General features: G+C 36.4%; 1 protein-coding gene across 3 annotated transcripts in view; it reads right to left on the bottom strand.

Moving 5' to 3' along the window:
- Positions 1-2239: 2239 nt before the first annotated feature.
- Positions 2240-23894, bottom strand: part of LOC106058385 (1-phosphatidylinositol 4,5-bisphosphate phosphodiesterase beta-4-like) — a 60078-nt gene continuing 38423 nt past the window's right edge. For all 3 annotated transcript variants that reach the window (XM_056022741.1, XM_056022742.1, XM_056022744.1), the window contains 13 exons: positions 22560-22663; positions 21539-21641; positions 21184-21348; positions 20404-20503; positions 19264-19368; positions 18345-18481; positions 18008-18095; positions 16186-16423; positions 15536-15605; positions 14724-14899; positions 13447-13548; positions 8377-8521; positions 2240-8265 (listed from right to left, as the gene is read on the bottom strand). In XM_056022741.1, coding sequence (XP_055878716.1) covers positions 8197-8265; positions 8377-8521; positions 13447-13548; positions 14724-14899; positions 15536-15605; positions 16186-16423; positions 18008-18095; positions 18345-18481; positions 19264-19368; positions 20404-20503; positions 21184-21348; positions 21539-21641; positions 22560-22663 — 1602 coding nt within the window. In that variant the 3' untranslated portion in view covers positions 2240-8196. The remainder of the gene's footprint in view (positions 8266-8376; positions 8522-13446; positions 13549-14723; positions 14900-15535; positions 15606-16185; positions 16424-18007; positions 18096-18344; positions 18482-19263; positions 19369-20403; positions 20504-21183; positions 21349-21538; positions 21642-22559; positions 22664-23894) is intronic.

Genomic DNA, 23894 nt, shown 5'->3' with positions numbered 1-23894 from the left:
TAACTTTTAAAATGCATATTGGCGCGGTGGCTGAGAGGTAAAGCGTTTAGCTTCCAAACTGGGGTCACGTGTTTCACTTCTGATGAAGACAGGGATTTTTAATTTCGAGATCCTTTAATGGCTGTAGAAATGCTTGCAACTTTTAACAGCTGTAGGAGTGCTTGCGAATTTTAACAGCTGTAGGAGTGCTTGCGACTTTTAACAGCTGTAGAAAAGCTTGCGACTTTTAACAGCTGTAGGAGTGCTTGCGACTTTTAATTAACAGCTGTAGAAAAGCTTGCGACTTTTAACAGCTGTAGGAGTGCTTGCGACTTTTAACAGCTATAGAAGTGCTTGCGACTTTTAACAGCTATAGAAGTGCTTGCGACTTTTAACAGCTATAGAAGTGCTTGCAACTTTTATCAGCTATAGTAGTGCTTGCGACTTTTAACAGCTATAGAAGTGCTTGCAACTTTTAACAGCTATAGTAGTGCTTGCGACTTTTAACAGCTATAGAAGTGCTTGCAACTTTTAACAGCTATAGTAGTGCTTGCGACCTTTAACAGCTATAGAAGTGCTTTAAACTTTTAATTATTGAAGTTTGATACAAATCAATGTATATTTTTATTTTAAATTTAAAAATATGCTAAAAGAATATTTTTGTCAAAATGGATAAAATCGGACCGTGTAAGCAAGGGCGTATTTAGGTAGTGCAGTCAGTAGAACAGACGCGTGGCGATTTGAACTGGCTCGCTAAGCAGTGCTTCCAAGTCTCCCTAAGTCCGTAGGTCATCCCTCTAACAGCAGGGTGTACTTCTCGTAATCCTTTAAAATAATGGCAATGTTTTCGATTTCGAAGTATGAGTGTAGTTGTGACCTGCATATTTTGTCACATCTAATGCTGACAAAGCCATTGTCCGCCTGGGAGGGTGGGTCTATTTTTTTTTTTTTTTGTCGTCTTCTGCCAGGGCTTTTCTTGTGACCTCAAATGTGTGATCCATGACCTTCGTGCAGTGTGCACTACTTATCATTTGACAGCTGCGCCGGGTCAGACACTTCTCGGGGGAGACGACACATTCTAAACGTTTTTGAGAGTTTAAAGTAAAACGGTGTAACGGAGGTGCCCTCCTGAAAGAGCAATAACTCAGGCGATATTTTACCCTCACTGGTATAGAGGAAAGCAGCTGGCTGCGAATGGTTTCTGTAATCCATGGGCTAAGGGGGGTAGAGGGTCTACTTTAGTATGAAGCAACGCACTTTACGATCTTGACTAGAGCCTTTTTCAAAACTCGTACCCTGGCTCAGCATTAGATCAAATAGATCCAAGCGACTTCCTCTCTTTATCAAAGGTACAGAACTTCCAGATGAACAGATCAAAGACAAATCCAAATAGATGGAAGCTAAATATATTTTCTTTATTTCTGATTGTTCTCAAATGTTTCAAGTTGAAAGAAACGCGAGAACTGTTGGTACACAAGTTAGTACCCAATCAATCAATTAGTCACGTAGGCGATACTATGAAGTGTAGTGTGGTCAAACTGAAAGGGAAGTATTGTTTCGTTTGGAGATTGTTGTTTTGAATTGTCTTAGCATGAGAGAATGGCCAAGTCAGTTTGAGGACCACTCTAGTGTGGATGGTGTTGTCGACTGCGTGCTCTTCCATCTGGACATCAAGTGTGTAGGACTTCCACTGATCACTTGCCTAAGTAAACTCATACGAATGAGAAGGGGGCTGTCATACATTAGACCATATATTAAATATTTGATGGCGGTTTGAGGACTGACTGAATGGTCTTAGCATGAGAGAATGGCCAGGTCAGTTTGAGGACCACTCTAGTGTGGATGGTGTTGTCGACTGCGTGCTCTTCCATCTGGACATCAAGTGTGTAGGACTGCCACTGATCACTTGCCTAAGTAAACTCATACGAATGAGAAGGGGGGGCTGTCATACATTAGACCATATATTAAATATTTGATGGCGGTTTGAGGACTGACCTGACCATAGCCTCCCTCAATCAACAGCCCTGATCATAGCCTCCCTCTTCAATCATCGTAAACCTAACCAGTCCTCCATGGCTCACCTTTAAATGTCAATGAGTTGGGTTGCAGAGGGCAAAATACACTGCATGTGTGTGTGTGTATATGGAAGTGTATGGTGTGTGTATGGAAGTGTATGGTGTGTGCTGGAGTATGCCCGTGTGTTCTGTCAACACCACTGAATTATCCCAGTAACACAAACGATTAAAAGTGAAAATCAAGATACCAGTTACCAAATTTTTATTTCTTCTAAACATTCAATCTGTCAGCTGAAAAACTCCTAAAAAAAAAAAACAAAACAAAACTGATCGGACACAACTACACAGATTCAGAAACTAAGGGCAGACAACTAGAAAAAAAAAAAACAAACCATGATTCCAAACAGAAATGTACACATTGTACAAGTAATAACAAAAATACTGAGTCCAAATGTAGAGAACAATGACTGCTAATAATGAGCACAGGGAGGGAAGAAGCAGAGCTGTTGACTAGACCACAGAGTTGTTGACTAGACCACAGAGTTGTTGACTAGACCACAGAGTTGTTGACTAGACCACAGTCTTGTGATAGAACAAGAGATGTGGTGTACTCAAAGAGCATGTAAGATTGAAAATATTTGTACACTGATCTACAATCTATCAATCATACTTTGCTAGACAGGCCAGCTAACCATAGACATTTATACAGACATTGCTGGACAGGTCAGATGATCATGGACATTTATACAATCATGCATAGCTGGACAGGTCAGATGATTGTGGGCATTTATACAATCATGCATGGCTGGACAGTTCAGATAATTGTGATCAATTATAAATACATTGCTGGACAGGCCAGATGATTTGAGCCAGTTGATAATCATACATTGCTGGAGAGGCCAGATGATTATAGCTTTTTTTTAAATAAACAAAAAATGACTAGATAGTTTAAATGCCATGTCTTCATCGCTAGACTGTTTGATGATTATTGACATCATTTGCCTATTTGTATTATTTATAAACTGAATAATTTATTTGTCAGTAGAATATTGATACATGAAACAATTGTTTAATCAATGTAAACAAACAAAGAGACGGATAAATACCACTCAAGGAAAGAAACATTTTGTCATGAAAAAGATTTTAAGAAATGTACTTTGACCACAAGACATAGACTAAGCAAGTCTGTATTCCACAAGACATAGACAAGCGTTTGTATTGCTAAAGACATTTAAAAATTAGTCTAAATACTATTGTAAAAAAAAATATTCACAATATGGAGCACTGTTTGCATAATTGATTAGGTTCCATTTTAATTCTCAAATGAGCTCTCCCTAGATCTACTTAAGACCGTGTGCTCCAGAGAGGACAGAACTATACTGTGTCTGATCAATGCTTTACACTTCCAGTCAAATCTGGAGAGCAATATTTTATAGTGTGATACATAACAACATCAGAAAAGAGAGCTATCTCTCCTTATTGAAATAAGTTCTGGTGCACAACAAAATGGAGAGAGAGAGAGAGAGAGAGAGAGAGAGAGAGAGAGAGAGAGAGAGAGAGAGAGAGAGAGAGAGAGAGAGAATTAGAAAAAAAAAGAAAGAGTTTTTATTATTGCACATGGCCAGGTTGTGAGTCATGTTATGTCATAATTTTTTATTGGCTGAGAGATTTGAATTATCAAGAAAATAGAAAGAAAAAAAAATGTAAGAAAAAAATGAGACTAAAATATAGAATGAGAGAAAAAAAAAAAAGCTTGAAAGCAAGGGAGGTAAAAAGCAATTGAAAGAGAGATCATGTCTGATAGAATGATAAATGATGATTTTTTTTTAAACATTCAATTCAATCATTACAAAAACAATTTCTAGACAGACTGCGTTGACATAGTAGTCAACACTGTTAAAGTCAACAGTCACTTAACCTATAGGGGCTATTAAATGTCCAGTTAGGTAGATCTATTGACCAGACTTACCAGGAAAGTGGATAGTGCTAAGTGACGGTTGACTTCTAGAAGAACACTGATACGACTTTATAATTATTAAAACACAAATATGACTAGATCACCTTCAGGAGTGATGGCCCATTGATCTGCCTTCATGACAGTATCACACAAAATAAAATATTTCACCAAGTGACTAAACAAGACAATAACAGCTGTAACACAAGGATTAGCTAAAAGCAGTTGTTTAAGAGCCTATACAATAAGACTAGAATGTTCTCATTTGATCAGCAGCCAGAACATTTCCCCATGCTCAAATTGATTGACATTTTTAAAATATTTTTGTTACCATATTATTAGGTTAATTTGATTTCATCCATTAATGCTGTTCATTTGATTTCATGCAATGACTAACAGAAGCGCATTAAAACATTATCTTTTCTCATCCAACTGCACAACACAAATATTGGCTGAAAATCAAGATAGTAATCTAAGTCAACTGAGCCACACAATAAGGATAAAATAAAAATCAGCTGATGGAAACAAATTGAGAAACACATGAATTCACACAAAGTTCATTAGCATTAGATTTAGCTGCTGAGACATTTAGCAGAAATGTTCAAGCTGATACATACCAAGTCACTATGAGCAGTTGAAAAACAAAGTTTAAACTAGAAATGATTGGTATGGCTAATTCACAGCTCACTTTATGATTTAGAATGTTTGACAAGTTTTGGATGTCCCTTCAGAGTTGAAGATGGTAGCGGGCAGGGTTTGTACCCGGGACTATTGGGAAGACCAAATGACAGTACAGCGCTCATACCGCATGGCCTGGCAGGCATGATTCATATATTATATGTAACTGCTTGAAAAATAATTGATTGATGTTGCTATCTTGAAAATTCTTTAACTGAACAGACATTTACTGAACTGGCCATAAATACACAACTAAAAAAATAAATACACAACTAATCTACAGCACTGTCCTTTGTTACTGCCAATCATTCACTTTACTGACCAACACTTCTGACAACATCTGATCAAACAACAGCACACTGACTAGATCACTTGTTTGTGACTTCAATGTGATCAAAACAAAAAACTCCAGTCAAATCAACTTAGAGCTGAACACATATCAATGTCAGCTGTCCCCATGCACTGTTATACCAAGTATCCACTGGGAATGGATTTGAATGTTAATAATAATAATAATTCATTTAAAAATAAACTTGATTAAACATCCATACAACATTTCCTGCTAGTCAACCAAGAGTGATAAAATCCTAATGGTCTTAGTTACTACAGAACAGTGTGTGAATCATTTCCCTGCAATTGGTACTATTTAACTCGCAGACTTGTGTCTTAATATTATTATTTATTGCTGTCACATTGTATCAACTGGCTCCAAAGTTTCGTATTGCTGGTATCTCAGGCAACATCCACACGCTAGCTGATTTATGTGCTGAAATCTGAACTAAATGTAACGGCCAGGTGAAAATCACAAAAGAACCAATCACTGAACTATAAAAACATACTAAAATAGGGCTTTGAAAGAGATTGCCACAAGAACCATTCGACTGGTAATCTCAATGAGACGATTAAAATCAAGAAACAAAACTCATCCATCCTGAAAGAGCGACACAAACTCAAAACCAGCGTCCATGTGGTGCTGGATACGAAACACAAGAAACACACAAAATAACGTTGAATTAAATAAACATAAAACTCCTAGAAAAACAAATATCACAGTCTTAATTTCCTCAAGTACAAACTGAAAGATGTTCTAGAGATAGTCGCAGACGGCAGACTTAACCCAGAGACAACCATCTTTTGATAATAAGAGCTCAGAGATCCTTTTTTGCTTGAGTAAATATATACATTCTCATCCTCCAGCCCAAGGGGAAGAATTAGCAACGAGTCAGTCAGGGCTTTAACGTATATATAGATAGACAATTTGAAAACAGCTCTTATTTCTTTGGACAGAGTTAATACAAAGATTATTTTTTGAGAACAGCTCTGAGATTCTATTTAGTAGAGTAAATATAAAGTATAGTTTTGAAAAGCTCTGAGAGATTCTAATGTTCACAATGAATAGGAATTCATGTATACAATTTAATGAACAAGAAATAGTATCATCACAAAAACAGTATTGGATGAAAAAAAAAAAATGCAACGGAAACTAACAAGTAAAAAAAAAAAAAAAACTTGTTTAAATTCTAGAAAGGTGACAATGCCAAATATGACAAGTAAAATACTGGCTGACACGTCACACAGTCATGACAGTGAAAGAAAAAGAAAAGTATTCAAGGTATCCTAGAACACATCTGCTTCACCTAGACAATTTTAGGTTATGCTGGACTTATTTAAAGCACAACGCTGTGTGCCTACTTGGACACAATTTGTGAGATACATTTAAAAAAAAAAGAATACAATTTTAGCCAGTAAATAATTTTTTTAAGATTTACAATAAATCAGTTAACGGTAGTGGCCATACTGTGTGCCGAAATAAATGACAAGGAGAATTTATTTTTTTTAGGTGAAATCCTAAAGCCAGGTGAGTTTTCTTCAAAAGTGTCACCTAACTGGTCAAAAAAATTGTATCAATCTTTTTTTGTTCCTTTGATAAGCAATGTGTAAATATTTATACTAAGAAAAAAATAAAATTCTATCCCTAGCTGATGGGTTGATCTTGAACATATTCAAAGTTTACGAATGTATCAAGGAATACTTAACAGGTATAGTAAGCCTACCAGGACAGACTAACTGAACAAAGAGAAAGCTAAAAAAAAAGCATTAGAAACCAGTACCGACTCTAAGTACTGAGTTGTCTCAGCTGTAGCTATTGCATGGTAGAATAAGTTTCACATAACAACAAATGTAGATGGCAAGAAATAGTTGTCTAGATATCAAGCAGACAAAATGGAATCAATGCATTGGTTGGATTGGACACACAGAAATAAATACAGATATAAGCTAAGTGTACAACAGCAGCAGTCAATGGCTGGGAGGGAACAGCTTCATGAACATTATGACTTTAAAGTGGTGCTGAGTAGTCAGTCAATGGGTGGAGTCAGTCAAAGGGTGGAGCCAGTCAATGGGTGGAGTCAGTCAAAGGGTGGAGCCAGTCAATGGGTGGAGTCAGTCAATGGCTGGGAGGGAACAGCTTCATGAACATTATGACTTTAAAGTGGTGCTGAGTAGTCAGTCAATGGGTGGAGTCAGTCAAAGGGTGGAGCCAGTCAATGGGTGGAGTCAGTCAAAGGGTGGAGCCAGTCAATGGGTGGAGTCAGTCAATGGCTGGGAGGGAACAGCTTCATGAACATTATGACTTTAAAGTGGTGCTGAGTAGTCAGTCAATGGGTGGAGTCAGTCAAAGGGTGGAGCCAGTCAATGGGTGGAGTCAGTCAATGGCTGGGAGGGAACAGCTTAATGAACATTATGACTTTAAAGTGGTGCTGAGTAGTCAGTCAATGGGTGGAGCCAGTCAATGGGTGGAGTCAGTCAATGGCTGGGAGGGAACAGCTTAATGAACATTATGACTTTAAAGTGATGCTGAGTAGTCAGTCAATGGGTGGAGTCAGTCAATGGCTGGGAGGGAACAGCTTAATGAACATTATGACTTTAAAGTGGTGCTGAGTAGTCAGTCAATGGGTGGAGTCAGTCAATCAGATGGGTCAGTCAAGTCAATGTGTGGAGTCATCAATCTGAGAAGTCAGTCAATGGAACGTCAAAGGGTTTAGTTCATGAGTTACTAAATGAAAGGAATTAATCTGCTGGAGAAAGATGACTTTAAAAAAAAAAAAAATTCATTTATAACATTCTTGAAATTTCTATTTCACAATGACCAGTCCATGTCATCAAAATGTGTGTCTGGTTTATGAAATATAGTACAAAGTTTGTTCAAAACAAAATAAATAACAAAATGGCCGGTCACTGGACAAGTCAACCATTTCTTTGGATGTGAATTCCTGACCAGCACATATATACATCAGCCTACTCTATATACACTGACAGCTATATTATGCAACAATACGAGAAGGTCAGTAGAGCTGCACACAGTAGCATTGGAAAACTAAGACACACAAAATAGTGACTGTCCTCCAGGCTGAGACATCTTGCCATGACTAGGTCTAAATGTCTCCACAGCAGAATGTTGGGAGGAAATCTGAAACAGTGCCCTCTACTTTTTCATTACGCTGCCACAGATTTAAAAAAAAAACAGGACTGAAAATGTTTTTTTATGATCTCCAGTTAGTGTTGAGCAGCTTATACGTCAGTCTCTGGTTTAGTTGCCATCTTAGCTTCTTCATAAGCCATCTCAATCATTTCAATAGCCTGAAACAAAAGATGATATAATTAGATGTTACACCAGAGAGAAGACAGCTCTACAACACCTTTACAAATGTAACGGCTAATTACTAACAGTCCTAGATTCTCAGTGTTTACCTTCTGGTTCTCTGCTAACATTTTCTCAGTTTGTTCCAAGTGGACTTTCTTCAGAGCTTCCTGTTGTCTGTTGTGTTTCACTGCAAATCGTTTTCTTTCTTCAATAAACTTTTTGGTGTTGTTTTCATTCAGCTCTCGGATTCTCCTGGACAATCAAATAGAAACACAATAGTTACATAATGGACATAACACATAGTGGACACAACAGTTGAGTGGACATAACAAACATTGGACATAGAAGTTGAGTGGACATAACAGACAGTGAATATAGAAGTTGAGTGGACATAACAGACAGTGGACATAGAAGTTGAGTGGACATAAAGATTAGTGGACATAGAAGTTGAGTGGACATAAAGATTAGTGGACATAGAAGTTGAGTGGACATAACAGACAGTGAACATAGAAGTTGAGTGGACATAACAGACAGTGGACATAACAGACAGTGGACATAGAAGTTGAGTGGACATAAAAGTAAAGTGGGCATAAAAGATTGATAGATATGTTGTTATTTTTGGACATAAAAAATTCACGGACTTGACAGTTTGGTGAGCATTACAGATTGATGGCTGTAAAAGGTTTTGTGGATAAAACAGTTTGCTTATCAATTACACACTCAACTTCACATTGCGGTCCAATCAAGACTTGGGTTTATAGTCTTTATTTGTGGATGAAATTTTAAAGGATTTAACTTCAATACACTTAATTGTAATTTGAGTGTATTAATAAATTAAAGTGTGTGCTGTTGTATTAAGAGATAATAATACAAATCTATCAACTCTTCAAAACACAATGACAAGTATAATATAAAACAGGGTGAAAAGGGATCTTGTGTTACAAGCTGAAAAGCACCAGATACATTTGAAAATAATATTGTATTCTAAACTTTTTCTTAACAATATTTTATGTTTTACGTCTTTAGCTCCTTTCTACATTTATTTTCTTTTTGTAAACATTTTATTATCTTTCAAGCAGGACCGTGAGCATGGAACGGGTTGCCTGAGCTAGCCAGGAAAACCAGTGACTTGGCTTTAGATCTACTAATACTACTAATAATAAATAATAGTAATATTCTATATAGTTAATTATACACGTAAATATATTGATCTAGAATTAGATCTAGATCTAGTCTAGGTCGTCTAGGTCCATATTTTGAATTTAATAAACCATTTCATTTGATTTAATTGTCATTGTAAATTAGCTTTCAATTTAGATTTAGACATAAATTAGGCATTGTAAACCTTAAACTAGATCTAGACTAGACCCCTTTAAAAACTAAAATCAACAACAGTCATCATGAAATTGCTCTGGCTATTTATCCTAATAATTACTAAATACACACTAGCTGAACACAGAACCAGATCTACCTTAGTCAACACTAAACTTAAAAAGGAAACAACAGTCATAATCAATCATCACACTTTAGATCAAAGCAACTTCAAAAATAACATAACATACACATCCATAACACTAAAGAAGATTACCAATCACAAATGGAAGTTCTCAATCCGACACAGCAGAAATAAATACCTATCACTGTTAATATTAATAGCAGGAGATGTAGAGTCAAATCCAGGGCCTAGATCTAAAGATAGATGCAACATCTGCAAAAAAGTATGCACCAAGAAACAGAAAGCCATTCAATGTGACACCTGCGATGAATGGTACCATGCATCATGTCTCCATATGAATACACCTGTGTATTATGCCTTAGGCAACAAAGATGCATCATGGCACTGTGTACCGTGTGGGTTACCTCAGTTTACATCAGGACTGTTTGATTCCTTTGATGCAGACACTTCTAACCCATACAACATCCTAAACACCATCCCAAACCAAACTCACCAACCACTAGCCAGATCCACTCCTGTTAAACCTAAATCTACTAAAATTAATACAACAGCCTCACTAAACAAACCTACTAAAGAAGTAACACCAAAATACCTTAAAACCTTAGTAATAAATTTTCAAAGCATTAGGAACAACAGCAGACTTAGAAATTTTATTAGAATGTGAGAAACCAGACATAATTGCAGGCACAGAAACTTGGCTACATCCTGAAATTTATAATGCAGAAATTTTCAATAGTAATTATGAAATTTTTAGAAAAGATAGGGCTGATAATCATGGAGGAGTTCTTTTAGCAATAAAAAACACTCTTATAGCAGAAGAAATTACCTTACCTAACTCAAAAAATATAGAATCAACATTTTGTAAAATTAATACCACCTCAACATCCCTAATAATAGGCAGCATTTACAGACCACCAAATTCTAGTTTAGAATACATGCAGGAACTATGTAATCAGATTACTACACTTAAAGAGACAAATAAAAATGCAGTTTTTTGGATTATGGGTGATTTCAACCTACCTGATATAAATTGGAAAACACTAACCATAGATAAACACCAAAACCTTAAGGACATAAATGAGCTTTTCATAGAAACTTTACACAACCTAAGTTAAGATCAAATCATTAAAAAGCCAACTAGATTAAACAACACATTAGATCTCTTCTTAACCAACATACCTGGATTAGTAGTTGATTATGATATTATCCCTGGTCTATCAGACCATGAGATCATAAAAATACACAGTCAGATAAAAGCAGTAGCCAATACAAAACCCAAAAGAAAAATCTTACTCTGGAATAAATGTACTACACCAAGCTGCATTAAACTTTCAACAAACATTCTTATTAGAAAAAGACATTAACCAACCAGTTGATGACCTCTGGAATTTCATTAAAAACCATCTTAAAAGCATTATAGAAAATCATATACCAACTAAATACACATCAAACAAAATAAATAAATGCTGGTTTAATAATAGACTAAAGAAGCTTTGTAAACAGAAGGAAAACCTATATAGAAAATTTAAAGGAACTAATGCAGAAAGAGTTTTAAAAAAGTATATAAAAATTAAACACTTAACCCAAAAAGTAAGCAGACAGCTGCAGAGTGAATACATAAACAATGTAATATCTAAAGATAACAACAAAAACCTATGGTCATACATTAAGTCTAAGAAAATGGAAACAACAGGCATAGCGCCATTAAAAGATGAACATAACATAATACATAATGATAATGAAACTAAAGCAAACATCCTTAACAAATACTTTGCATCAGCATTCTCAGCCCCAGGAGACAAAGACATATTACTGAATTTGAACCAAGTAGACAACATAGAAGATATAGTAGTACAAGAAAATGGAATTCAAAAACTATTAGCCAACACCAAACCAAATAAAGCTTCTGGACCTGATGGTATTCCAGCTAGATTACTCAAAGAACTAAGTAATGAGCTAGCCCCAGTGTTCAAAATACTCTTTCAGGCTTCACTTAACCAGGGCAGAGTACCAAAGGACTGGAAAGAAGCTAATGTCACCCCCCTATTTAAAAAAGGAGAAAAATCTGACCCAGGAAACTACAGACCAGTATCACTTACCAGCATCACATGTAAAATCCTAGAACACATAATATGTAGCAACATCATAAACCACTTAGACAAACATAATGTCCTCACACCATACCAACATGGCTTTAGGAAATATAGATCATGTGAAACACAACTAATAGGACTAATTGATGATTTTTCAAAAGGTTTAGATAATAGTGAACAAATAGATGCTATCTTACTAGATTTTTATAAGGCTTTTGACAAAGTTCACCACCATAGTTTGCTTAAAAAATTAAAATATTTCGGCATTAATGGTCCACTGCATCAGTGGATTAAAGACTTTCTGATAGGGAGAGAACAAACTGTAATAATAAATGGCTCTAAATCAACACCGATAACAGTAAACTCAGGTGTACCTCAAGGAACAGTCTTGGGTCCACTACTATTTTTAATTTACATAAATGATTTACCAAATTGCATTACTTCAGGAACAAAAGTCAGATTATTTGCAGACGATTGCATAATATATAGAACAATAAAAACAACACAAGACACAGATATTTTACAAAGAGAATTAGATGAATTACAGAAATGGGAATCAAATTGGAGCATGTCTTTCCACCCAGAAAAATGTCAGTTGTTAAGAGTATCAAAAAAACTAAAACAAATTAATTCCACTTATCTTATTCGTGGTAAACCAGTAACACAGACTAAAAACGCAAAATACCTAGGTGTTATAATAAATGAAAAACTGTCATGGAATCCACATATTGATGAAACTACAAAAAAATCTAACAAAGCATTAGGATTTATTAAAAGAAATTTCTATAAATCAAATAAGAACATAAAACTAAAATGTTATTTAACCTTGGTTAGGCCAATCATAGAATATGCATCCTCCGTTTGGGACCCCTCAACTCAAGAAAACATTAAGAAACTAGAACAGACACAAAATAGAGCAGTGCGATTCATAACAAAGGAATATTCACATTTGACTAGAGTAACACCTTTAGTAAAATCACTAAATTTAGAAAGCCTTCAGGACAGAAGGCTCAAAAGTAAAGTAGCAATCATACATAAAACACTGAACCATAATCTTCAAATACAAAAACAAAATTTAATAAAATACTCTGAAAGACACAAAGATAAAGGCACATTCCTCGTCCCATATGCTAGGACAAATTTGTACAAATACTCCTTCTTCCCTAGTGCTATTAGAGCATGGAATGGGTTGCCTGAGCTAGCCAGGAAAACCAGTGACTTGGCAGAATTTAAGTCATTGGTTAATATGCATGACTAAATGCATGACGCGTAGGATGTAATCATCTTCTTTTTTGAAGTAATGTCTGTATTATATAAGATAAGGTAAGATAAGATCATTCATCTAACCCAGCGGTTCTCAACCTTTTATGCACGGTGACCCTTTTTTCAACCCCCCACTCTGTTGCGACCCCTTCCACACACAGACATGCAGCAATAGAAGAATAGACAATAACAATCCATTTTTTCAATGGTCTTAGGCGACCCCTTGCAAATCGTCAATCGACCCCCAAGGGAGTCGCGACCCACAGGTTGAGAACCCTAGATCTAACGCCTGCAGCTAACTAACTCATTGCATGTATGATGAGAGTAACGTGCACCCATATAGGCTCTACAATGTCCAGACCTACCTTTCTCTTTCTGCTTTGTTCTTGATACTTTTATCATTGAGCACTGTCTTGGTGGAATCCATGGAGTGCTTGGCTTGGTTAGCTTTAAGCTCTTTGTTCTCCCTGAAGCAGACGGTACACAATGAATAAGTGAAGCGCCAGTGGGACTACAAGGTCTAGCCACTACTTGCTGGTGCTGTGGTGCTTACTCAATGTTTGTATAGCAGAGTGTATTGGAGCTTGGTATGTCCGGGCCATTGAATTGAACACTATCATAGTACTTGACATGTCATAGTATGTTAATACTTATGTTAACAAGATACTATGTTACTATAATGTAAAATCATTAGAGCTTGATAAAGTCAAGAATTCTAATTTTTTTAATGTTCTGTTAGTAAGAATTTTGATGTAAAATAATTAATGTGCAGACAATTGAAAAATTATAATAGTTAATAAATATACTTTATAACTGAAATGAAAAAAAGCAATATGTATGCTACTTTCTAAATTTTTAAAGATGATTTAAATGTAACAGGAAACACTGAAGGACTGGACACATTTTTAAACCCTTTATTTACGTAGTGTAACTGAGTTGTTTATTTTCGGATTTGTGTCCAGCGTGTCAGAAGGTCGTCGTGTCCATTGTGTGTGTGTGTTCATAGTAGTTAAGCAATGTCATGTGAGATGTGTTTGTGCTCGTTCATTGTCTACTGCAATCTTGTCAAATAAAGCCAAGACCTTGGTATTGTAGAGAGTTATTTCATTACTGATATATCTAGCTTTTTAACCAGTACAAGTAGTGTTCATTCAAAGGATGCATTCTGAAAGTGAATCTAGAAGCAAAAAGTGTAAGATTTCTGAAACCCAAAGATACACCTGCTATACAAGAGGTAGTGTCATTATTAGGACTTCTTCTATGTGTAAACTAAAACCGAGCTTCAGTTAGTTTATTTAGACAGAGTTATGTTCTCATTGGCCTCCTTCAGTCGTATGACGACTATGGTTCATCTCAGAGCACACTTCCTCATGTGGCTGTGGAGCCCTATTTTGGAGAGACACTCCCGTCCACAGATAGCGCAGGTTAAGGTGGCTTTTGCTTCGGTGGTAGTGGAGCTGGCCGTTTTTCGGATTGTACGTTTTTCTTCCTGAGCTGAGACCCATGTAGCTTTTTTGGTCACTGTCTCTCTCCATCTGTTGCGGTCTAGAGCTATGTCTTCCCAATTGTCAGTATTGATGTTCACTGATTTGAGGTCACTTAAGACAAGAGTTATGCTATAGAACAAATAACAGGAGCTCACCTCTCTTGTTTGGCTTCTAGCTCGGCCATTTGTTCTTTCTGGGCATCTTCCAGTAGTTTGGCCAAGGATTCGTTTTGTTGGACTATATGCTCTTTCCACAATTCATGCTCCTCTGTCATCTGTCTAACCACCATGTCTGACCATTCTTTGGTTTGTTGAACTACCAATTCATTGATCTAGACAACAATTTATAATAGATAAGTAAAGGCTTTTTAAATCAACAGAGTATAACAGAGTATTCTTGAGTACAGAATCTTTATCAAATAAACACAATGGAAACCACTTATTTCTCCAACAAAAACAACAGTATATTAACTGCTACATATAGACAAATAACAAAGACAAAAGAATATTAACTGCTACATGTAGGCAAATAATAAAAACAACAGAATATTAACTGCTACATGTAGACAAATAACAAAAACAACAGAATATTAACCGCTACATGTAGACAAATAACAAAGACAACAGAATATTAACTGCTAAATCTAAAAAAAAAAAAAAAGACAACACATGAAAACTTAGTCTAGAAATGAAAAAAATATTCTAGTTTCAAGGGGAGGTAACAAAGACTATTGTGAGATTGATGTGTGAGACTCTTGAAATAGAAATGTAAGGCTGAATATTTTGGTTTACTGTCCTTGTTAAAGTTTCCTTTTCACATTTCAATCAACTCTCCAGCATGAAAAACTTGCTTCATCTTTGTACGACTTAGGAAACTGAAGGATCTTCTCTTTTTGTTGTGAGTGGATATTTGTTTCTACAGGCCCAGCCAAAGAGTAGGATCTACTACTAAATGTCATTGTGTTTACCTTGAGTTTGTGATCACTGACCAAGTTCAAGACTTTCCCTTCATGTGTCTTCAGATCTGAGCTGCTATCTCTGGAAACCAGAAAGAAGGCACCAAATAATTTACATGACACTCATTCTTTTAGATCATGTCGTGGCATCATGGCCATTGCACGCTGTCACAACATGTGTGAGAGCAGTATTTGTCTTTCAAATAACATCAAATAATTTGACACCTCTGAGGGAACTCGAATCCACAATCCCCTGGCTTACCAAGTTATGAAATAAAAATATGTGTTGGACAAGTGTCGAAAAGTATAGGAGTCATGTACGAGCTCTGGGGTTCAATATCTGTAGGAAATAGTGATAATTATTTGAAGGATGTTTCTAAAATGTGTACTGTACACCTAAGGACTAACAAAAGCAGTTGTTTTTTACTAGTCCCATAACGCCATTATAAATTGTTGACCAAACTTATATACTGTAAACCACAAAATACATTCACACAATGATGGCCACATTAAATCCTCATAAACTATTGGCCACAAACTATTTTCAGAATATGGTAGCCACAAGATACCCTCATACACTATATGGCCATACAAACTCTGGCCATACAAACTCTATGTCCACTAAAAACTCAAAGACAAACGCTCACTCTTCCAGTACTCACTTATTCTTTTTCAATTTTTTCTCCATGGATTTCTCCGTGGCAGATTTCTCTTTGTCATGGGTTGCCACCAGCTTATCAACGACTGTACAGTGAGCTCTCTGCATCATCGACCTCTCCTTCTGGTGACGTCTCTTCAGCATCTCCAAGTCTTTGGCTTGTTTACGCAACAACTTGAAGTAGATTTTCTCCAATGTCAGCTTTTCTCTGGTGATTGCTTCAAATATCATCTCTTCAGGGACTGAGAACAAGATCAGAATTAAAACTAAAATGTTATTTAACCTTGGTTAGGGCCAATAATAGAATATGCACCCTCTGTTTGGGACCCCTCAAGAAAACATTAAGAAACTGGAACAGACACAAAATAGAGCAGTGAGATTCATAACACTTGATTACAGTAACACCTTTAGAAAAACCATTAAATTTAAAAACCTTTCTGAATAGAAGACTTTACAGTATTAATTATCCATAAAACACTGAACCATAATCTTATCATACAAAAACAAAACCTAATAAAAATACTCCTATAGACACAAAGATAAAGGCACAATTCTTGCTCCAGATGCTAGAACAAATTTGTACAAATACTCCTTCTTCCCAAGTGCTATTAGAGCATGAAAAGGGTTGCCTGAGTCAGGCAGGAAAACCAATGACTTGGCAGAATTTAAGTCATTAATTAACATGCATGACTAGATTGACCTAGGGACAAGCGTAGAATGTAATCATCTTCTTTTTGGAAGTAACGTCTGTAAGTTCATGAAGTATTCCAATACTTAATTCCATCTTTGAACTTCAGTATCAGATAAGATAACTTTTATTGATCCAATCAAATGGAAATTCGGTTTGACTACAATTGACAACCTCAGCGTAACTACTGTACAATAACAATATAGATGCACATACGAACGACATTCACACATGAAAAACACATAACCAGCGCTTTATAAATAGACTACTATGTACTTTTCGATGACGAAGGAATGTTTATTTTTAATGTTAGTCATCCAGGGTCTATTATTACTGAATGTTTTAATTTTTTTCTTTGGTACAATCATGTTTTCACACAACTAGATGTACAGTTGTGGTCAGTTCATCTGTCTGGGCAGTTGTTTACAAACATGTCCCTATCTGTTTGCTCGTGTAGCTGTAAAACAGCCTAGTCAGACCATGACTGAATGGACTGTACTTCAGGTTTTGTTGTTTTTAAAACCGGTTTATACATGGGTGTAAGATGGATCATTGTGTGGTCCGACTCTCCGAGGGGAAAGATGGATAGACTGGCCAAGCAACCGAACATTTGCCTATCATAAGGAGATAGAGATGTAGAAATTAGCTAAAGATACATCAATTCTGAGCTGCCCAATCAGCCTGAACTGAACAGGTTTTAGGCATTACACCCTTGTCACAATACCTACTTCCCAAGTCCTAGACACTTTCATGTGGGGGAAAATAGAGATCCAATAGTTAATCTAGAAGGGAAGATCCAATAGTTAATCTAGAAGGGAAGATCCAATAGTTTATCTAGAAGGGAAGATCCAATAGTTAATCTAGAAGGGAAGATCCAATAGTTTATCTAGAAGGGAAGATCCAATAGTTTATCTAGAAGGGAAGATCCAATAGTTTATCTAGAAGGGAAGATCCAATAGTTTATCTAGAAGGGAAGATCCAATAGTTAATCTAGAAGGGAAGATCCAATAGTTAATCTAGAAGGGAAGATCCAATAGTTTATCTAGAAGGGAAGATCCAATAGTTTATCTAGAAGGGAAGATCCAATAGTTAATCTAGAAGGGAAGATCCAATAGTTAATCTAGAAGGGAAGTCCTACCTCTTCTATCGTCTTTCTTGCCAGTCACAGAATTTAAATTGGGCTGAGACATGCGATTAGGAGAATTAGACATCTGACCATTCTGTGGCTAGTCAAGAGAAATATAAGATTTGAAGCAATACTGTAATCAATGAAAGGCCTTAAAAAAACATTTTGAAATTTTGTTGATGTTTGTTATATTGTAATATTTTCTGATCATTTTTCAAGAATTAACACAAATATTAAGACAAAATATGTATAAAAAAAAATAGTTGTTTTTTTAAGTACAAATATTATTTCACCAATAATACTGAAACCTAATTAGTGAAGAAGGAACAGAGGCAACTGTGTTTCCTACCCTATTAATTTTTGTAGGTCTGACCACTGGTACATCAGAAATGTCTCTCTCATCAATGCCCATGTCTTTCATTGCCTTCTCTCTTTTCTCTGCCTGGGACATGGCCAGTATAGGAGCAGACAGAGCATCCACAAAATCTGAAAGTCAAAGGATAGAACAAATTAGAAGTTAGAATATTTCCTACAGCTTCTGAACTTGAGTCAAACTGACTTTCCATTAAACTTCTATTTTATTGTTGAAAACCATTTGAACTTTGATCAACAGTAATTGTTAATGTCTTTTGAACAGTAAATATTACTAAAATTTTTGTTTATATATATCATGTAGGAATTAGAAGGACTTTTTAAATTTATTCATTCATTATTATAACTATAAAGGTTAAAATAAAGTTCATAATGTTGGGTAAGTAATTTGCTTTGATATCAAATATGAATTTACTTATATGTTATCAATACAATAATAATAATAATAATAATAACAATTATAATAATAACTATAATATTATTTATAAAGCACCGTTACCAAACATAATGTAGGCTCAAGGTGATATAATAACATAACAGACATAAACACAAAAGTTAAAATGACAAACTAATAAAAAAAAAAACTTAATGTACAGATTAAATGATGTGACTTTGGAGTAAATGATGTGAGGGTGTCAAAGTTTATTGTAGACGTTAACAATTATGTACATCAGATGTCACTTTGTGTGTGTGTGTAGTCATCATGTAAAAAGGTTTGTCATTAAAAATAAAAATTACTTATAACTAAATAATTTTGTTTTCATCACCGTAGCATGTGGGCTTTGAACACAAATACATTTAGCTAACTTACACTATGTGTCATACAGGACATACACTCCTTCCCACCAAAAACAATGTTCTTTGAAACAACGCAGAAAGCCCTTCTAATCACTTACCCCCAAACTCGACAGGGACATACGTCTTGAGGATGATTCGACAAAACACAGTTGGTAGAGACAGAGGGAAGTTTCCTTCAGTCCTTAATGAGATGTGACGGTAACCTACGGACAAAATTAGCAAACATCTACTTGACTGTTTCACCTAACAACTGCGCGCATCAGCAGAAAGTCATTCAATAATTGAAAGCGAAAAATAGATGCGAACAAAATAAACACAGAATTGAGGAAGAGAAAACGATGACATATTTTTTTTGTGTTTACACATTTCAGAATCAAGCATCTCTTACAAAAATAGAAATAAGTTTTTATTGTTAACTTAAGTACATTTTTTTTTCCATTATTTGTTTCTTTTATTATTTAATAAAATAACTTCCTTAAAAACATTTTCTTGTTGAATGGAGTAGCTCAGTGTTGTGAAAAAATGACATCCATCAGAATTTGATGATCAGAAATGGACAATATAATGCATCCAGATCAAATAAAAACCTAACTTGGTCAAGAAGCTTTGGATCAGGATATTGGGGGGGGGGGGGACAGATATCTGTAGATAGGGACAACCTGGTCACAGAATGAACATATCCCGATGATCTAGTTTATGTCCCTAAAACCATATTGAAACAATTTATCATTTCATATGCATCTTTCAAACAAGTTCAATATCTGCTAGTGAAATCAAGTCCAATGCATGGCTCAGTATCTGCCCAGATATCTGTAGATAGGGACAACCTGGTCACAGAATGAACATATCCCGATGATCTAGTTTATGTCCCTAAAACCATATTGAAACTATTTATCATTTCATATGCATCTTTCAAACAAGTTCAATATCTGCTAGTGAAATCAAGTCCAATGCATGGCTCAGTATCTGCCCAGATATCTGTAGATAGGGATAACCTGGTCACAGAATGAACGTATCCCGATGGTCTAGTTTATGTCCCTAAAACCATATTGAAACAATTTATCATTTCATATGCATCTTTCAAACAGGTTCAATATCTGCTAGTGAAATCAAGTCCAATGCATGGCTCAGTATCTTAGGAGGGACATAGGGATGGTACCAAAAGTACGTCAAACAGACTTTTGCATCTCTATGAGTCCTAAAGAAATGCTGCCCCAGGTCACCACCAAGTTTCTCACCTGCTTGCAAGCCATCTAATGGTAAGATACGCTGACCAATCAGTTTGCCAGTATCTTCAAAGACGGCGATTCTCAGCACTGCCAGCTCAGGTAACACCACCTGCATTGAATAGAATGCAAATAGAAACTAGTTGTAGCTTAGCATTGCTCTAGCAAGATGTCAGCTACATAAAGAATCAAGCAATTAAATTCATTAAAAAAAACATGACTAATATGGAGTAGGTAAAAGAACAGGTATATTTGTCTATATTTCTCATCTTGTCACTGTCACATGAAGAAGGCAAGGCCAATTTAGTAATGACGGAACCACCAAAATTTTTAAGTTTCGACCAGCATTTCTTCATCATACTGTCTCTAGAATAGCTATATTCTTAAGTATTTCATCTCATATGGTTACAATTTTCGTTTCAAACTCTAAAACTCTAGTGAGCCCTATGTTTTGCAGACCTCAGCTCCAAGGTAATTGGGGTATCATTGGCAAACACTTGACCAAGTTTTTGGTTTGGAGATGGTTATTAACCTAATCTTCGGTCTCAAGAACCAATCCCCCTCTTAGGTCATCTTTATCATAAGTAAAATATAGATATGATTATTCTGTCATAAAATCCTTTGTAGTGTTTGCATAGCTTTTATATTTCTTTCATTTATAAGATTATTAAGAAATTCAAACAGACATGTCTCTTGCCAACTATTTCTAAGAGCTAATGTCAATAACACATAGAGTAAATGTGCAATTATTGAAAAGTTCATTGATTGAAGACGATGTTTTATTTTTCTTACCTTTCGAAATACAAATGGTTCTTCATTATAAATGGGATTCAGGCCATTGTTGGGAACTACTCTAGTCCGAAATTCTCGACGAATCGTGTCGGTGGGCAGTCCATACATGTCCACCTCTACATAAGTGCCAACTTTTTTATCCGATAAAAACTGGCCAGATATAACCTAAAACAGGTGAAACATAAGATTCTGACATTTTTTGTAGACTGCCAAAGTAAAATGGTAATACTGAATTTGGCTATAGAGAAACAGCAATACTAAGGCAACAGTTGGAAATACCTAATAAGGCTAATAGACAGACAGCGATACTAAGTCAGGAAATAGTATTTGAAACCACCCCCAATGTATGTCCTACCTGGACTGAACAATGAGCAGCTATGACTCCATCCACTGGACTCTCTGAGAACGGGTCAAATGTTCTGTCTGGTCTACGCATGAAATCAGGCTTTAACAAATATCTATAGTGTGGATGGAAGAAAACAAAAAAAGAGGGATATTGCTAACACAAATTTTAACAACTGAACAACAAGAGAGGCTACTCTGTAACACAGACGACACTGTTTACCGAAACCCTAACATGTTCAAATACTTGACAAAACAGTTACTAGATGAAGTTTAGTCTAGTTCAACAATGAAGTTAAGTTCCCTATTGAAAAGGCAGATAAGCTATCAAAGGTTCCCTATTGAAAAGGCAGATAAGCTATCAAAGGTTCCCTATTGAAAAGGCAGATAAGCTATCACAAGTTCCCTATTGAAAAGGCAGATAAGCTATCAAAGGTTCCCTATTGAAAAGGCAGATAAGCTATCACAGGTTCCCTATTGAAAAGGCAGATAAGCTATCAAAGACAGGTTCATCTATGGAACAACCAGATAGACCTGTTAACTACCTCACCCTAAGGTCAATGTTAATCAACAATCACAAAGAGGAGTGGCTCAACCAATGGGCATCAGGAAACACAGGCAGAGCCATGCACAAAGAAATGACCATGCCTAACAAACTGGACAGTATTAACTTCCTCCCCCGCAAAGAACAATCTACAATTTTCCAACTAAGAACAGGACACAAACCACTATTAAATTACTACCTGAACAAAATAAACTCCACACAACTCCCCCTTTGCAGACACTGCGCCCACCCCTTTGAAACCGTAAACCATATCCTCTTTGAATGCCCCTCCCTAATCCACCTTAGGCAGACCCTACTTCCACTACAGCCCAACATAACCAACACCCTGTACGGCAGTGCTGAACAACTGAAGAAAACAGCACACTTTTCTTCCTTTGCACAGTCTGCAAAAGAGCTCACAGCTCAGCAGCAATAAAGCTGGCGAGAAGAAAAAATTCCCTATATTAACACAAACACAGTCTGAACTCACCCACAATTACTATTGTATTCAAATTTGCCCTGGTTGAGCTGCATATTGATGTCAGCAGTCTGGAAGTTCAGGGCCACCATTTGACATCCAGCATTCCAGAAAATCTGAAGTAACAAAAAACAAAACAAAAAATGGAAGTGACGCTAGCGACACAATATTTCAAATATGAAATGGTCAAAGTTAAAAAAGAGCTTCTTTTTATTCGGAACATATTTGAGTCATGCTAACCAAACTAAATAAACAATAACAGTGGAACAGAACTAGGGTCGAGTTAGGAGCAGTCTATCAGTCAACAACTTACTTGGGTCGAGCTAGGAGCAGTCTATCAGTCAACAACTTACTTGGGTTGAGCCAGGACCAGTCTATCAGTCAACAACTTACTTGGGTCGAGCTAGGACCAGTCTATCAGTCAACAACTTACTTGGGTCAAGCTAGGAGCAGTCTATCAGTCAACAACTTACTTGGGTCGAGTTAGGAGCAGTCTATCAGTCAACAACTTACTTGGGTCGAGTTAGGAGCAGTCTATCAGTCAACAATTTACTTGGGTCGAGCTAGGACCAGTCTATCAGTCAACAACTTACTTGGGTCAAGCTAGGACCAGTCTATCAGTCAACAACTTACTTGGGTCGAGCTAGGAGCAGTCTATCAGTCAACAACTTACTTGGGTCGAGCTAGGACCAGTCTATCAGTCAACAACTTACTTGGGTCGAGCTAGGAGCAGTCTATCAGTCAACAACTTACTTGGGTCGAGCTAGGACCAGTCTATCAGTCAACAACTTACTTGGGTCGAGCTAGGAGCAGTCTATCAGTCAACAACTTACTTGGATCGAGCTAGGACCAGTCTATCAGTCAACAACTTACTTGGGTCGAGCTAGGACCAGTCTATCAGTCAACAACTTACTTGGGTCAAGCTAGGACCAGTCTATCAGTCAACAACTTACTTGGGTCAAGCTAGGACCAGTCTATCAGTCAACAACTTACTTGGGTTGAGCTAGGAGCAGTCTATCAGTCAACAACTTACTTGGATCAAGTTAGGAGCAGTATATCAGTCACTAACTTACTTGGGTCGAGCTAGGAGCAGTCTATCAGTCAACAACTTACTTGGGTCGAGTTAGCAGCAGTCTATCAGTCAACAACTTACTTGGGTCGAGCTAGGACCAGTCTATCAGTCAACAACTTACTTGGGTCGAGCTAGGAGCAGTCTATCAGTCAACAACTTACTTGGATCGAGCTAGGACCAGTCTATCAGTCAACAACTTACTTGGGTCGAGCTAGGACCAGTCTATCAGTCAACAACTTACTTGGGTCAAGCTAGGACCAGTCTATCAGTCAACA

This window comes from Biomphalaria glabrata, chromosome 3 (genome assembly GCF_947242115.1).
Source record: "Biomphalaria glabrata chromosome 3, xgBioGlab47.1, whole genome shotgun sequence".
In the NCBI taxonomy this organism is placed as follows: domain Eukaryota; kingdom Metazoa; phylum Mollusca; class Gastropoda; family Planorbidae; genus Biomphalaria; species Biomphalaria glabrata.
This window is presented reverse-complemented; position numbering and strand designations above follow the sequence as displayed.